We start from the raw sequence: 16558 nt of genomic DNA on the forward strand, positions 1-16558 counted from the left end.
GCTGCTTATCACCTGGTACTTGCTCAAATGGGCATATTTGGAAAACCTTAGTGCCAAAATTATTTTTCATTTGCAGGCTTTCAGGATATATTGCATTGAAGAATACATGACCCTGTTTCTGCAAGATAAAAGAGTCTTGATTTAATCATCTCTTTTTGGGGATTTAAATGACATGCTTTGTGGCTTTATTGGAAATCCTCTTGCTCTTGATACCATTTTTAATGTCACCTTTCTTCTGCCTCTACTCCACCTTTTGTCAGGAAAGAACGGCAGAGGCTTTGTTCCTCAGCTTGTAAGGGATATAGTAGCCAGAGCATCAGAAAGCACATGGCAGGAACTAGCCTCTAGCTGAGACTAACCTGATAATCAGATGTCTGTGGACTTTGGCTGACTATGAATTGTATTCTGAAAAAAATCATTAGGGTTTACTGCTAACTGTCTTGCAGAATATGAAACGTAACTTTATCACAAATATAACATGAGTATTCTATGAGTACCAGGGGAAATGGGTAAAAGTGAAATAATAGATTTTTACTTCAGCAAAGTCTTTATTCTTGTCTTGTAGAATGCAGAACCTTTCCAGGTTACTGTCCGAGAAGACAATTGTATCATTGTCTCCCTGGAAGCATCTGATGTGGTGAGCTCATCCTCTGTATATGTTGTGAAGATAGCTGGAGAATCCAAGAACTACTTTTTCCAGTTTGAAGAATTCAATAGCACTTTACCTGCCCCTGTGGTGTTTAATGCCAAATACCATGGCCTATATTACATAGTAACTCTCTTGGTAGTGAACTCAAATATGGTTTCCAAGTCAGCAAGATCAATCACTGTGTTAACCAGTAAGTAACACCTTATTCTTTTTTACTTCTGTTTCTTTTCTTTGTGTGTGTGGGGGGTTTGGGTTTTGTTGTTTTGGGTTTTTTTTTCCCCCAGAAGTTCTTGTGGAAAAGTTTGGTGAATTTTGTTTGTTTGTTTGTTTGTTTTCGATAGGTCCTCCTTGTGTGTAGAATGAATCCCTGTGTGAGAACAGTAGGTAATATGTGTTGAGAAAGCTTTTGAGTGAAAATTCACAAGGTCTGGGCAAGAAGAAAGGCACAGCTGTGGGTTTCCCCCAGGTGACCCTTCCTGAACACTGGCTGGAGAGGTTTAACATACTGAAATAAGTGATGGATGAACGTCCTTTCCAGGTGTTCATTCTAAACCCTTTCAATTGCAAGATCCAAAATTCTAGTAAAAGGCATAAAAAATATTGACTGACATTTCAGTGTAAGCACTCCTGCTCTGTGGTGAGGTATATTCTGGTTCAAATGCTCTAACAATGTTCTTTGATTGCTAATATATTGAAGCAGTACTAAACCTGGAAAGGAAATAGTAGTCACTATGTGTTTCTGGCAGTACAGCTGAAGGTTTTTGTGATGGAGACCATATTTGCAGTAGTCTGTCTTGTACTGCCTCCAGGTGCATTGATCCTGAGGCAGAGGTGTGATTATGTTTCCTGTGTCATTCTGCGAAACACTACAGATCTCTGTGTGATTCCTGCCATATTTCTGGCTCTGCTGTTGTTCCAGAACTGTTTCCATGTGCCAACCTGAAAAAAATTTGCAGAATACAAAATTTTATTGATCTCGAAGACAGATTCAAGAAAAGATAGACAAAAAATTATTTGGATGGGGCAAAAACAATTTCCAGATTTTTTTTTAATTAACTTTCTAAATGGCACCTTAGAATCTATGGACAGTTTTAGTTGGTTTGCAGATGAAGAATGGTTATGATTTTGTTTGGTTATATTATTCTGTCAATGAGGAAATGTCATCCACAGTAATAACATTAAAAGCATATTACAGTAGCCTCATGTTACTGAGTGAGGTGCTTGAAACTTAGGAGTAACCAGATTTTTTCATCTTCTATATATTCTTCAGCCTTCCCTTGTGTACTCAAGTTGTGCACTGATGAGGACAACCGTGAAGGGTCCCATCGGGAGAATATAATGAGGTTGGGGAATGCAAGTCTTTCATAAAGCATATGTACAAGAAAATCTGTGTACAGTGGACAATTTAAGGGTTCATAGGCAGCTTGAATTTCCTTTTCTTTGACTGCTCTAACCTTGCAGACAGAGTAGTAATTCTAATCCGATTTCCTATTTTATGGTTTGTTTGGTTTCTTAAAAGAAAATAATGGAAGCATCTGGTGTCATATACAACTGAAAAAAACCAACCCCAAACAACCAAAGACGAAACAACCCCCCAGTATTCATTTCCAGTGAGTTTTGAATGCTGCACCTGCAGTCATGCAGCAGGGTTTGTTGCTCTTTGATTTCCAGAGCCCAGGAGGGTCACTGGTAGCAGGGGAAGGTGTGATCCAAGGTGGCAGATGGCACACAAACTGCTGTGCAGGGGATCTCTGAAGGAAGGAGGGAGCCAGGGTCACTCAGCTCATCCAAGCCAGCCCCAGACTTCCCATTTCTGTCTTACGGGGGTTTCTACAAGGTGTTCCCGAAAGAGCGTGAGGCTGATAGCTCCAAGAGGCATGTGCCACATCACTCTCCTTCCTCCAAGGTGTGACGGTGTCCTTTCCAATGGAAAGGAGCCCACCTCTTTTCACCACCTGTCTTACACGGGTATGCTGGCAACATCTCAGGGTTTCCTGCTGTGACCTCTGCTGCTCACCCAGACCTTGGAAGGACCAGTCATTTTGCCAGTTGGCCAGTGCTGCTTGGGGAACTCAAGAACAGTGAATTTCACCAGTTTTATCTCAACAGAAAGACAACCAGGTTCATGGAGAAGAAAGATGGTTCCTGCAGGCAGTGCTGAAGGATGCTGTACTGAGCAGTAAAATACGCTGTAAATTGTGAGCTTTGCAAGGGAAGGGCCCCATCTCCTTCCTAATATTTTCTGTCAGGCAGAGTGATGAGTGCTCGCTCTCATGTAGCAGCCTCAGCTGCTAACACAGCTCATCTTTTGTAGCACAAAGCTATAAGAATCAAAATAAATTTGGGATGAAAAGACAGTGTGGCAGGCTGGGCTTTTTAAGGTATATTTTAGTACAGTGCTTTTGAGAAAATATCTTAAAAGTCATGTAAGTGACTACTGGCTTCTCCTACTACATGAGTTGAAAGTTTGAGGTTTTTTTGTTGTTGTTTTTTATTATTTTTGTATTTTATTGGTATTGTCCACTGCCTGTTTTACATTATTTTCTGACTATTAATTAATTTGTGGTTTTTGGCAGACAATAATTAGGATAGATTCATATTTTCCTTCATGCCATACGCTCTTTCTGCCTGTTTAGCATTCTTAGTTTATTTTAACCATGCAAAGACATATAACTATCTAATTTATTCCATATATATCTTACACGTGAAAAAATGGCACATTACAACGAGCTTCCAGGACCAAATTGATTCCTCTTCTAATTTCATTGGTATCAGGAGAGCTTTACCAGTGGCAGATTGGCCCCATTCATTAGGCTGCCATGAGATAAATCAAGCAGGATAGCTAGTGATGCCCATTGTAGTTATTCCCCAGGCTGTACTTTGATATTTCACAATAGTTTTCTGGGATTTCTTGATGTCTGCAAAGGAGTTCGTGCAGGGAGATGCAGTCTTTCAGCTTGGCCGTATGCTGGAGATCTGAGTTTCACACAGAGCAGTGTGTATCCAAATTGTGCATGTCAAAATGAAAACAGTGTCCTTCAAAGAGACTGCCTACTTAGAAATTCACTGAGAGTCACAAAAGACCTCTGCTTTCTGATGGTTTATCTTGATGACATTTCCTTTCTCTTGTTCTCATCTCTCAGTGATGTTGCCGTTTCTCAGCGTATTGTCAAGAAAAAGGTATGTCTCTTCACAGGTTGAAACTTCATCCTGTTTAAGTCAGAGGAGACTTTTGGCTTGCCCCTCAAAAGTTTCTGTCCAGGAAAAAAAAAGATTCATCAAGAGAAATATTAAAAAGCTAACAAAATCTGTATTTTTTACATTCTATCTATGCATATGTAAATATATATGTGTAAATATAAATATGTATTAATAGATTTGTGGATAAATATGTACATATAAAAATATAAAATATCTTAACATTATATAAATTTACATATATCCATGTATATATGCTACCATTTGAGGCTTCTATTGTTAACTTGGGCCTTCTCTACAAGACTGACAGTTTATTTTCTACTTGTCTCTGATTGGAATGATTTCAGGGCTTTCTCATGTAAATCAAAACACCACAAACTATAGAGTTGCCTTGTTCATGTTCTGTAGTCCACATTGTTGTAATGCAAAGTATGAGTTATTTTTTGCAGTGTTTCTTCTGGGAGCCCAAGGGTTTTGCCAGCCCACATCCTTGCATTACTTCCTGAGGTGGGGATGTTAGAAGGATGAGATGAACAGGGTGCATTCAACTCTTACATAGGAAACCTGTAAAATAGAATTTGAGCACAAAATAGCACTTTTTCTTCTGATTCTATAGTAAAGCTGTGTTCAGCAAATTGGGCCTAATTCAGTCTGGACAAGGTTAGAAGTAGTTCTGGTATCTGACACAATTATTTTAAGCCTGCTTTCTTCTACTCTTGCAGTTTTGGCTTTTCAATGGGACTGAAGTAACTCCACAATTTATGTAACTGATTTAGTGTTTAGCAGTATTTGAAAGAAAATTCTATCTTATTACTAAGTGGTTTTAAAGTAGTTTATAACAGAAAGAGCATGGATGTAAAATCATTCTCACTCATCCTCCATTTTCCCAGCTTGAAGCCTTGTTTTATTCTTCCCAGGATGACTCCATACCCATATAGCCTTTTTTTTTTTTTTTCAAATTCACTGGCAATTTTTCTTTTTGTTGTGAAGGAAAAATTGTTTGTATGTTTGAAGGATTGGGAAAGGGGTACATTGCAAAGCTATTGTGTGCTGTAGGAAAAATATATCTCTGCTGGGAATTGGAGAAATCAGGATTTCAGGATCTCTGAGGGTAATTAAGAGCAGCTCTGCCTGACTTTTATTTTAGCTTATAATTAGGAGTTTTGAGTGGTAAATGTCTCATTGTTTCAAAAGCTGATTATTCCTTATATAATATCACTGTAAAATATATTCCCTTTAGGGAGACTTCTGCCTCTGTGCCTTCTACAAAAAATATTCTCCTTGAGAGACCAATGGGCCTGCTGCCTGGGACTCTGATCTCTTCAGCTCTCAGAAAGCAATTGGCATTAAATGTAGTTAATGCTTAGTTGTCATCGTGCCAGATGCTGCAGGAAGTGATTCAGCAGGTCATATCTTTTCCTCTGGCTTGTTAAAGGATCAGAACGGTTAAAGTAGAAGTTTCAGAGGTTTTCATTTTCCAATGATATGTAAAACTTTGGCTCTTCGTGTTTTTCTTTCTTAAAGGTTGACATGGCACATCTTTAAAAGAGCTGGTTATCTGTGGCAGCCTTGGTTTTGAGACATAACTCAGAAGAACATATAGGTCCATTAGTGCTCAGGTTTCCCAACAAGCAAAACATGTTATCCCCTTTTTAAGGTGAAAAACCATCAGAATCAAAGAAAGAAAAAGGGCTGCAACCATATGATTTCCTGCCACAATTTGCATTGGAAGGTTAATCTAAAGTATTGGCCTAAATCTGTTCCAGAACAACAGATACTGCTTTGTTCTCCTGACAACATTAGTTTTTCAGTTATGTGGTGTCTTACACTGAAACTAAAACACAGCTATTCTAACTACTAAAAAGAAAATTAACTCTATCCTAGCAAAAACCAGGACAAGTTAATATCATCTTTTTATTTGTCATCTTATGTGGGCATCTAGAAATTGCAGAATATACCATCATTGCTCAGATATTACTTTCACCTTCCCCTTTTATAAGCAATAATACATGGTGTCTCTATTACTTATCATAAACTTGAACATTATGTTCCTGAAGTATTAAACAGCAGGTTTTTAATCTCAAAAATGGTTGCCTTTTGGCAAGAGATAAAAAGATCCCTGAAGTTTATAGCATAATAGAAGCTTTACTCTGGCTATGATTTACTCCCAGTAACTGTATAGATATGTAAATACTGTTATCCTGGGGAGAAAATGACATAATTCATAACTTCTTCATGTGAATAAAGAGAATTACTCATGGGAGTTAGATCACTCCATTAATGGGGCTTCTTTTTTGTTAAAGACACAAAACCAAGGTAAATCATGATTAATTTGGGTTTCAGTGTGAGAGCCCATCACGAGAGAGTTGATCTCAGTCCCATTTCAACCACACAGATGTAATACTACATCTAACCTACCACAGTAATCAACCACTAATTCAATCTGTAGGGTGACCCAATCTACAAATATTAAAACCAAATTGATTTGGACTGGCATGTGGTACTTATTTTCAATGTACTTCCCCCCCCCCCAAAAAAAAAGAGCAAATTTCTTTGAATTGCAACTGTTAATAGGTCTGACACAAATTGAATCCATGCTAGGGCAGGAGTTGGACTTGATGATCCTTGTGGATCCTTTCCAACTCACAACTTTCTATGATTCTATGAATGGAGGATTTAGCATCCAGAATTTTCCAGGGCATTTGAGGAAGAGGTTAGCTGCATTTATTATGCTATCTTGATGTTTCTATAATGCAAGCTATATACTAAGTGCAAAATGCTGTAGATACAGTCCAGGAAAAACACAGAAGTTGAGTTTCCCATAAACAGATATAATGGGAAAACAGTTGCTATAGTAGCAGCAGATTCTGAAACACTAAGAAGAAAAGGAAAATTTAGGTCTTGTTCCTGCAAGCTTGTTTATGTGCATTTAATATAATCTGCAAGTCTAAAAATAAAGAGATTGTACATGAAAAAATGCCTTAAGCATGCTATGAGAGGAACACTGAAATCCTCTAAGTCCCTTCTGTAACAGGACCTCAGGTATCAATGTAGTGCAGAGTGTTTATAAAGCTCTAAATTTTCTGAAGTATTATATTACACTTTATTTAGGCTGTTTCTTGAGAACCTCTGAAATCTGTGAAAAGCTGGATCCTAAATACTGAAAATTGTAAATTTAAAAAGACCAGACTCTTTGTGCTCTGAATTATAAATACAGCTAGTGAAGAGTTTCATTTTTCATATTCTTTAACGTTTAAGAAGCCTAGGAGCAGTTAGTAAGTGAAAACCAGAACATGTTCTGAGTGTCCTTTTAATTTCACAGCGTGCAAATAGCTTTTGATGTCAAGATTTGGTGCCGAAGGAAGTAAAATAATGGAAGAATCTTTAAATTGCATTATATCACTCGTGCTGCTCTGCTAACAGCAGCCATGAGCAAGGAGAGGATAGTAAGCGGAAGATAACAACAAGAAAGAGTCTGTGGTGATTACCGCTTAATTCAATTATAGGTTAATTAAATCAAAGCGTCAGGAGGAAAAATCATTTGGCTGAAAAATGAATATAACTTCCATCCTTTCTTTGATTTGTTGTAGGAAGGAATAAATGGGGTAATTTAATCACTGGCATAAGAAAGTTTCAGTAATTCTTTCAGAAATAAGGAGACCTCAGATGTGAATGAGATAGCAGAAGAAAGCCTAGGGCACACCCACTAACATGAAAGATGATTGAACGTAAGCATTGTGCTCTTTAGAGATTGTTATTGACATTTAAACTACTGTGGTGTGCTGTGTGAGCTGTGATATGAACCCTCTGGTCATGTGGATAGTCAGATCAACTATTTATTTCAGAAAAAGCGAGAGGAAAAGGCTCAGCAGAAAGAAGAGGGTAGTCTTTGTTTCCTGTGATCTGCTTTATTCCTGTTTATTTCTATCACGAATTGTCAGCAAAATTTTCACAGATCCCATCACTGAAGTGCCTGATGGTATCTGTGAGGCTGGGAGTTTCTATTTGTAAGTGGTTAACATACAAATATACTGATATTTACCTGAAGCTAATGAACGTCTTTGCCGTGAGAAATAGGCAAATAATCCCACACCACTGCATTCCCATGCTCTGACAAAGTGACAACAAAATGACAACATGACAACTTCTTAAGATTTGGGGAAAGGTTCTGTTTGCATCTGTGGCTTTTGTTCTTAGTTGTTTTTTCTTCGCTTCTCATCACATCTGGAAACTTAGCACTGTGGTGAAAATACTGGGCTGGTAACTGGGATTTAATTTTTGCTTCCTCTACAGTCTTGCTTTTCCATCTTTGATTAACCTATTCCACCATCTGTGGGATAATTCTACTTATGAAACTCATACTGATCTTCCCTTTCATCTACCCTTTCTCTTGCCCATTGTGACTGTACACTCTTTGGGGAAAAAGATTTTATGAGCTTTTCTCTAGGTCCTACTGCAGCAGAACTTGGAAATCAAATGTGTCCTCCAAGGCCATGCTAATCAACAGTGAATTTTTCAATCTGTTCCCTATGGTGTGCAGGAACTAAATCAACGTGGTAATATTTATAAGGATGTAGGCATAATTACTGAGGGTGTTGCACATTAACTACCTCTATTAAAATATGTTAGAATGATAAATTTCAACTAACACTATAACTTTGTTTTGAATATCTGCTTGGCCCTCTTAGCCAATGTATAGCTGGGTTGCTATCATTTTTTTCTTACTGAGGAGAGTGTTGAGTAAAAGGCTGATTTTTTTATTATTATTTTATTTTATTTGCGGATAAAGGAGGCTCAATAAAACTGCAACTCTCTTATTGTCAGCAAAAATCCAGGCTCCTAGCTGCAGTGAATTGACACAGGAAAAAGCTTAGCTGATGGAGCTACACTGGTCTAGATGCCACATCACAGGACACACGGTATTTTTCTTACTTTTTATAGCCCACCAGCTCAGCGTTCAGATTGGCAGTTCCTCACTGTTAACTCCTTTCTATGCACACGCTTCCCCTTTGCCCTCCAGAAAACCACTTTACTTCCCTGTACCTCAGTTCATCTGTAAAATAATGGTAATGCTACTGCTATATTTTGTAGAAGTTTGTTGTGGATAAATATATTGAAGATGGTGGCCTTCTCAGATATGTTAGGAGTGGAGATTGTGCAATTACCCATGAAATAAAGAAATGAATACATATGAAAATACAAATTCTTCATTCAGGTAGTTTCCTTTGACCATTACACTGATAAACTTCTCAGCTAATCTTACAAGTTCACATTTATGCCAAAGTTATGATTGATTTCAAGCGTTTTATTGTTTTTGTTGGACACTTTTACATGCTTGGCAAACATTGAAGACAAAAATCTTTCTGGGATGTTGAGTGTGAGTGCTTAAGTAATAACTGCTATTTCAACCTTATTTTTTATGGCAAATAAGGAATTTTTTTCTGTTAAATTGTAAACATCAAGAACATAAATTGTTTTGTGCGGGAACACACAAATAGTGGCTTTGACAACATGCCAAATAACTTTGCCCCAGCCCTCTGTGAAGTCCCAGATATGACCCTGTATGCCTGTGCCATACATAGCAAACCCATTGGTTTCACTGGTGTTGTCTATGTGTGAAGAACTCGGTTTGCCTATTAATCTGCTCCTTTCTTCCTTTTTTTGTTTTTCCCTTTTATTTGTATATCCTTTAGAACCCCTTCCTGTGAGCAGTGTTTCTATCTATGATTACAAACCATCTCCAGAAACAGGAGTGTTGTTTGAAATTCAGTACCCAGAGAAGTACAATGTTTTTACCAGGGTGAATATAAGCTATTGGGAAGGAAAAGACTACCGAACAATACTGTACAAAGGTAGGAGGAAACTATGCCACTAAAACTAAATACTAACTCTGCTGGAAACTTAAACAGTGGTCTTAGATGTGCTTTTGATATGTATTGGTTATAATGATCTATATTTCTGATAATATATCTGTTTATATAACAAATTTTATATTATGAAGTAAGGGGTGGGTCTTTAAATTGAGCTAGTGTTTCACTTTGGATTTAAATGTGCTTCCCATGCTAGTTCTAGTGATGCTTCATTTCTTTTAGATTTTAGAGGAAAGCTGGGTGGTCCGGATTTTTTAAATCAATTCTGAAATCAGCCTGGGAAGGGGTACCCAATTTATGGTGCTTCCAAATAAGCATATACCCTAAAATCATAGAATCATAGAATTGTTTTGGTTGGAAAAGACCTTTAAGATCATCAAATCCAATCATAAACCCAACACTGCCAAGTCCATCACTAAACCATGTCCCTAAGCACCTCATCTACCCATCTTTTACATACGTCCAGGGATGGTGACTCCACCACCTCCCTGGGAAGCCTGTTCCAATGCTTGACAGCCCTTTCGGTGAAGAAACTTTTTCTAATACCCAACCTGAACTTCCCCTGTCATAATTTCCTCTTGTCCTATTGCTTGTTACCTGGGAGAAGACACCAACTCCAACCTCGCTACAACCTCCCTTCAGGTAGTTGTAGAGAGCCACAAGGACTCCTCTCAGCCTCCTTTTCTCCAGGATCAACAACCCCAGTTCCCTCAGCCAGGAACTCAGCACACTTGTGCTCCAGACCCTTCCCCAACTCCGTTGCTCTTCTCTGGACACGGTCCAGCATCTCCATGTCCTTTTTGGAGTGAGGGACCCAAAACTGAATCCAGCACTCAAGATGCAGCCTCACCAGTGCCCAGGACAGGAGAACATTTTTTTTAATATTCTCTGCTGCTGCAAAATCCAAAATCCTTTCCAAAAGAAGAGGAAATTGAAAAGAAACCCAAAACTCAGTAGGAAGGACAGAGAAAAGTTTTTGCATTCTAGATATGCTTCTTGAAATCCCTGGATGCCATTGTGTGTCAGTTGAAAGCATTAAAAATATTCCCAGTCTCTTCCCTCTGGCTGAGGTTTCCTCTTTGGTGAATAGCTGATAGGAGAGCTCTGGGATATCCCAGAACTGGGAAACCCATTCGATATCCCTGATTCCTGGCACAAGATTTAAACCTGGTAGCTCTGTATCACCGTACAGTGAAACAGTGCTAACAGTAGTATGCTGCATAGTACTGTATATTACTGTAGCATTCTGTATTGTCCCTGAACTAATAAATGCTGCTGCATATTGTAAATTTCATTTTTCTTAAAATAATCTCATCAAGGACAATCAATCTAACAATCTAGACAGTCTAAACAATTTAAACTACCAATCTAGCCATCTAAACAATGTCACAAGAGCAATTTCTGCTTTCTTTTTTATTTTATTTGTTTATAACTGAACTCCCTTTTACTCTGGAATATAGCTTAGGCATAGCATTTCTCTCAGAGGTGTAAATGAGATTGTCCTATGAAAAGCATCCTAAGAGGTTAGAAAGGCATCTGCATACTCTGTGGGCCCTGAAACCCCAACGGTTTGACATTGCGTAGTGGCAGCAAAATGCCTTTGAGCAAAACAGTAGGTGCTGGATTTAATTTTAGGTACTGAACTAAGGCTCCCAAAGTAGAAGTCTGGTTGCTGTAAGCTCTCTCTAAAGTCAGCAGAGGGAGATACACACCTCCAGAAGAGGTCAGAAAATTTTGGAGTCTCTTTGCTTCAATACAGAGTGGGGCTAGAAATCACATTTTCAATGCTGTGAAGTGCCAGAAGTTAGGAAGGGTGATTCTGGATCATAGCACAAAGTATCAGTGACATCTCTGCAGAAAACGAAAGGGATACCAGCAGTAACTTTTGTCTTCTACAGCTATATGTGGTTCCAGGAATTGTAATATTGTAGCTGCTGGAAAATAAAAAAGTCAACCACAATGAAGAGATTCGCTAATCAGCTTGCACTCTCCTGCCCAGAGCCAGATAGCCCTGAGCAACCTCTCTTCATCCCAAACGTGTGCTGATGGTGGGTGTGAGCTCAGCTCTCAGTACTGCAGCTTGCACTCGATTGCATGGTGGATGGCCCTTTGAGCATCTACCCTGAACGTTATGCCTCAGTGTGCTGGTTTCACTGGGCTAGCACTGGGCTGGCTGGCAAACCCAGCCACTATGGGAGAGAACTGGGGGGCAAGGGTAAGGAGATGAGTAGGGTGAGAGAAAAACAATTGAATCATTGAAATAAAATAAAACTTAAAATGTTAATGATATTAAAATAATAATTATCATAATAATAATAATAGTAATAAAATATGCAAATGAGTGATACCCAGGGCCATTGCTCACCACCAACCGACCAAGCCCGGCCCATTCCCAGATAACGATCCCTGAGGAGCAACAATCCCAAACTGAAACCGAAACCGCAATCCCGGGAGAGCCAGAGCCCGAGAGAAAGTTGGAGGGAGCAAGAGAAGAAAAGCCCCTCACTAATATACTGCCCATGGGGGATAGGAGATAGAATAGCCCATTGGCAGAGCCAAACACCAGTTTAGCTTATTAATTTAAATATTCCTTGCCTACCCCCAGATCTTGCATTTGTAGACTAACAAAAAATATTGGTCTGTTATCAACATTTCTCTCAACAAATCCCAGCTGAAACCAAAACACAGCACTATTCTAGCTACAAAAAAGAAACCAGTTCTGTCCCAGCTAAAAACCAGGGCACTCAGTCAGCAAAAGACCAAGGAAGCTTTTGCGTGCAGCAGTTAAAGGTCTGCAGAAACTGTCAGATGCTCTTTGAGATATCCAGTGTCGCATGGAGCGGGTTGCCAGATTCAGTTCCCTTTCCCGTTAAAAGTAGTTAATGTTTCTTGTGCTGGTGTTTTGTTGTTGTGGTGGGTTTTTTGTTGAGGTTTTTTTTTTTCTGTTGGGTTTTTTTGTTTGTTTGTTTGGGGGTTTTTGGTAGCAAAGGGTCTTTGACAGGCAGCAAAAATGTTGGCAAACTGAATTAGTAGCATTTCATGTCTCAGACCAAGCTGAGCAACATCTGAAACACTGCCAGTTCAGCATGTGCAGCTGTATTATCAGAAAGTGAACATTTGATGCATTTTCCTCTCTTTTTTTTTTTTTTCCTTTCTTCTTTTCTTTTTAAACTTTCTGCAGATTTCTTTAAAGGTAAAACAGTTTTCAATCACTGGCTACCAGGTATATGCTACAGCAACATCACATTTCAGTTGGTATCGGAAGCAACCTTCAACAAAAGCACACTAGTGGAATACAGTGGGGTCCAGCACGAGCCCAAACAGCACAGAACAGGTGAAGAAAATTATTACATTTCATTTTTCCATGTCTGGATGGTTGCTTTGCTTTCTGCCATGGGGATTGATCCCATGGAGAGGAGGGTCTGCGTGGGAGTGATCAAGGAGCTGTCCTGGCCAGGAGCGTGGAAGGAGGACGCTGCAGATGATCTATAGGGTTATGTGTACAATATAGTGCAAAGGGAAATTTGCCTGAGTGTTTCTGTTCTAAAGCTTGCTTCTTAGAAAATAAATTCTGCTTCACATGAGATATCCTAGGCCTTGTACTAAGAATTAATTTTTAAGCCACAGGAATAGCTACACTGAGCACACTATTGATTTATCTGTATTGGTCTGCCTCCTTGCGCAGTGAATCATAGCTAAACTGTTGGAGACAGCCTTCCTCCTTGTGCAGTCTTCCATCACGGGGAAGAATGTCATAATCGCCCTACTTGGCGGCCAGTTTATGCCCTGAAGCATGAACTTTTAATTTCCAAGATAGCAATGTTGCAAAGGCTGAAAATTGCATTTGTTCAGGGTCCAGAACTAATTTAATTTGGTCCTGGGATGGTGCCCAAAACTTTTCTGTTAATCTCTTGGACCACAGACATTTTCCAGGGTCCAAAGTGAAATGAACCAGTGGTAAAACAAAAAGGCCAAATCTTCAGATGAATATACTGGTGTTGGTCCATTGCCTTGGACAGAGCAAAGCCAACTGATGCCAGCTGAGGATCCTAAATATAGTTACTGAGATATTGAACCGTAAGAATGCAACCAACAGGATTGCATTTTTCTTTCCTGCTACCCTCCCATCCCTTATTCTTCACACCAACTACAATGGGATGTTAGTGTCTGATTTTGTATTAGTGGCTGGGACGGGGGAGGTGAATAAGTGAGTGCGTTGTAAGGTGCCAGTTTAAAATGTGCCAGCTTAAAATGGACCGGTTTGCAGAGGCTGTTTGCACTTATTGTGTGTAAGGGCAGACAGACCAGAGGCAGAAAAAATGCCATGTGTTCACCTCTTGGCATAAGTTGAATTAACTTCGTTGCGTGCCAGAATCTTGTCTTCTGGAGACCTAAATCTTAAGATCAAGCTTTCACAAATATTAAAATTTAAACTGATGTTTAATGCTTGTGAAAGGGTGGCTGCTAAAAGCATATGAAAAGCCCTACAGCAATGTGAAGGTCATACTTTTTAAATACCAGCTGTGCCATATATTAGTTTTGCATGTTTTTCAATTCATTTCTACAGAATTATTTTTTTCCATCATCAAGATCTTTCTGGAAGACACGATAGCATGAATGAAGATAACTCTGATAGATCCGCACTCATGTAGCCTTGCTACTGTAATGACACTGAATTCTGTGACTTGACATCTACTTTTCTTTCTGATATTATTGAATCATCTTTCTTTTTTGAACTTACGTTCATCTTGATCCCACTAGAATCATTTCTGCTATAAGTATATATTTAAGTATATATAAGAAGGGAGAATCTTAATAAGAATTAGTTATTTCCAAACACCCCTAGATGCATTGGTTTTCTGCAAATAATATTTCTCTGGGGAATTTATACATCGTAAAGGTGCACAGAGCATACCTATTGAAAGACTAACCCTTGCCTCTCTTTTAGTTCCTTACCCACCTCGAAACATTTCTGTTCAGATTGTACCAATCAACAGAAACAACTGGGAAGAGCACAGTGGGAATTTTGCAGAAGAATCATTCATGGGGCCACAAGAAATCATAAGGAAAGAAAAACCTAGCCATTTTTCTGACAACCCACCTGAAATTCCATCAGCGAACACATCTGCAGCCTGGCCAGGCATCCACTATAACAGCACTGAGCACGAAACCATGTCGCAGACGTACTGGTGGCCTAATGAAGCTGAGTCATCAGAGGGTGAAGAGGAGTTTGTCAATGCAGTTTCCAGTGATTATGAGGCCAATGACGTCAATACGTCTGGAAAACTCACGCCAGAGCCGCCTTCCTTCCTTCCTGTCCAAATGGTGCTGACCTGGTTACCACCAAAGCCACCTACTGCGTTTGATGGTTTCCATATCAATATTGAAAGGGAAGGTAAAACAGAGCCTTATACCCTTTTTATACCTCTTTTCTGTAATTCCATTGATGGGTTGTCTCCTCTACAAATTATTAATTACCTGGTACTGTGCATCAGAGGGCTTTGTTAAATCTTTTGTGTTTCTTGAGAAGTTTCCTGCATTGAATACCATCTAGTTCTGGATGGGTATCATGAAACCAAGGGAGGAGGGATGATGAATCACAGTTTGCAGTTCTCTGTTGTTAAACAAGATTTATACTGTTGTGCATATTGCCGCACTGTTTACACTACAGTTATCATAAATCCATTCTGGTATCAGAAAAAAATTAAGACAAAGGTGGCACGTTATACCATGTAGTTTTGTCTACCACTGAGAAAGGTTCTTAGGGGGACTTCAATTAGAAGAGACCTACAGAAAAGAGGGTCTAGATTCAGATTAACAGTTGTTTCAGAGGACAGCTACCAAATATGTTCCTTAGACCACAGGGAGGCTGTGGTGGAGAACGGGGAGGCTTTTCAAGTGATGGAGCAACAAGAAGATCACATTGCTTAAAGATTTTCTGGTTTAAAATCTATTTCATTTAAATTAATTTTATTTCCTGACAAGAAGTTTTCATAAGCCTTTCCACAATGAGGACAAATACTTCTTTTTGCAGATTAAGAATGCAATAGACAGAAAATTGGGAGCTTCTTTTCTTCCATGCCATGCTGTTTTTCACTTGCATGATCATGGCAACCCTATTTTATGATCCCTTCTATTTGGCCTAGGTTTATTGTTCCTCTACACCTATACTGCAACCGTGGTCATTAATTCCTCTTGTGCTGATGGCGAGAAATAAAACTACCCACATAAATCCAGTCCTTTTGGATACCTTTTAATCCCACAGCAGAAACAGTATTAGCATTTCTGATATAAATATTTTTTTCAGTGGCTGAAGCCTTTCACATTTCAATTAATCTGCACTTTTTCCCCTCCTGATTTAGAGAACTCCACAGAATTTTTGACAGTAAGCGAGGACACTCACAAATTTGTTGCTGAACTGAAAGAACCAGGAAAATATAAATTGTCTGTAACAACTTTTAGCTCCTCTGGCTCTTGTGAAGTTCGGGGAAGTCAATCAGCAAAAACACTTAGCTTTTACATCAGTAAGTATCTCAACAAATCTATCTTTCTCTCCCGGACCAATATAACTTTAATATACAGAGTCTGACCACTGTGGCAGCTATGGCGTCTGATGCAGGATCAGAAGAGTCTGGCCATCTGGAATTCCCTGTGTCAGAGAAGGAAATATAGTGCAAATATTTTATATATTATATAAGGCTTGGATATTATGAATATATTATTATATGAATATTAATATGTTATTAGTATTTTATGATGTCTATCATGAAGACCTGGATGAGCCTTCATTGTGCCATCTTGGCAAAGCTAAGAACTGAAAGCAGGTGATGTGTTTGATAGA

The 16558-nt window shown here is 38.9% G+C and overlaps 1 protein-coding gene across 1 annotated transcript in view; it reads left to right on the forward strand.

Moving 5' to 3' along the window:
• Window positions 1–505: 505 nt before the first annotated feature.
• The window catches only part of PTPRO (protein tyrosine phosphatase receptor type O), a gene marked incomplete at its 3' end in the record, with an annotated part of 35407 nt that continues 19354 nt past the window's right edge, over window positions 506–16558 (forward strand). The window contains 5 exon segments of the mRNA XM_010165911.2: window positions 506–839; window positions 9541–9699; window positions 12899–13051; window positions 14666–15112; window positions 16080–16241. Coding sequence (XP_010164213.2) covers window positions 506–839; window positions 9541–9699; window positions 12899–13051; window positions 14666–15112; window positions 16080–16241 — 1255 coding nt within the window.

The sequence above is a fragment of the Antrostomus carolinensis genome, unplaced genomic scaffold (genome assembly GCF_000700745.2).
Source record: "Antrostomus carolinensis isolate BGI_N321 unplaced genomic scaffold, ASM70074v2 scaffold16204, whole genome shotgun sequence".
Classification (NCBI taxonomy): domain Eukaryota; kingdom Metazoa; phylum Chordata; class Aves; order Caprimulgiformes; family Caprimulgidae; genus Antrostomus; species Antrostomus carolinensis.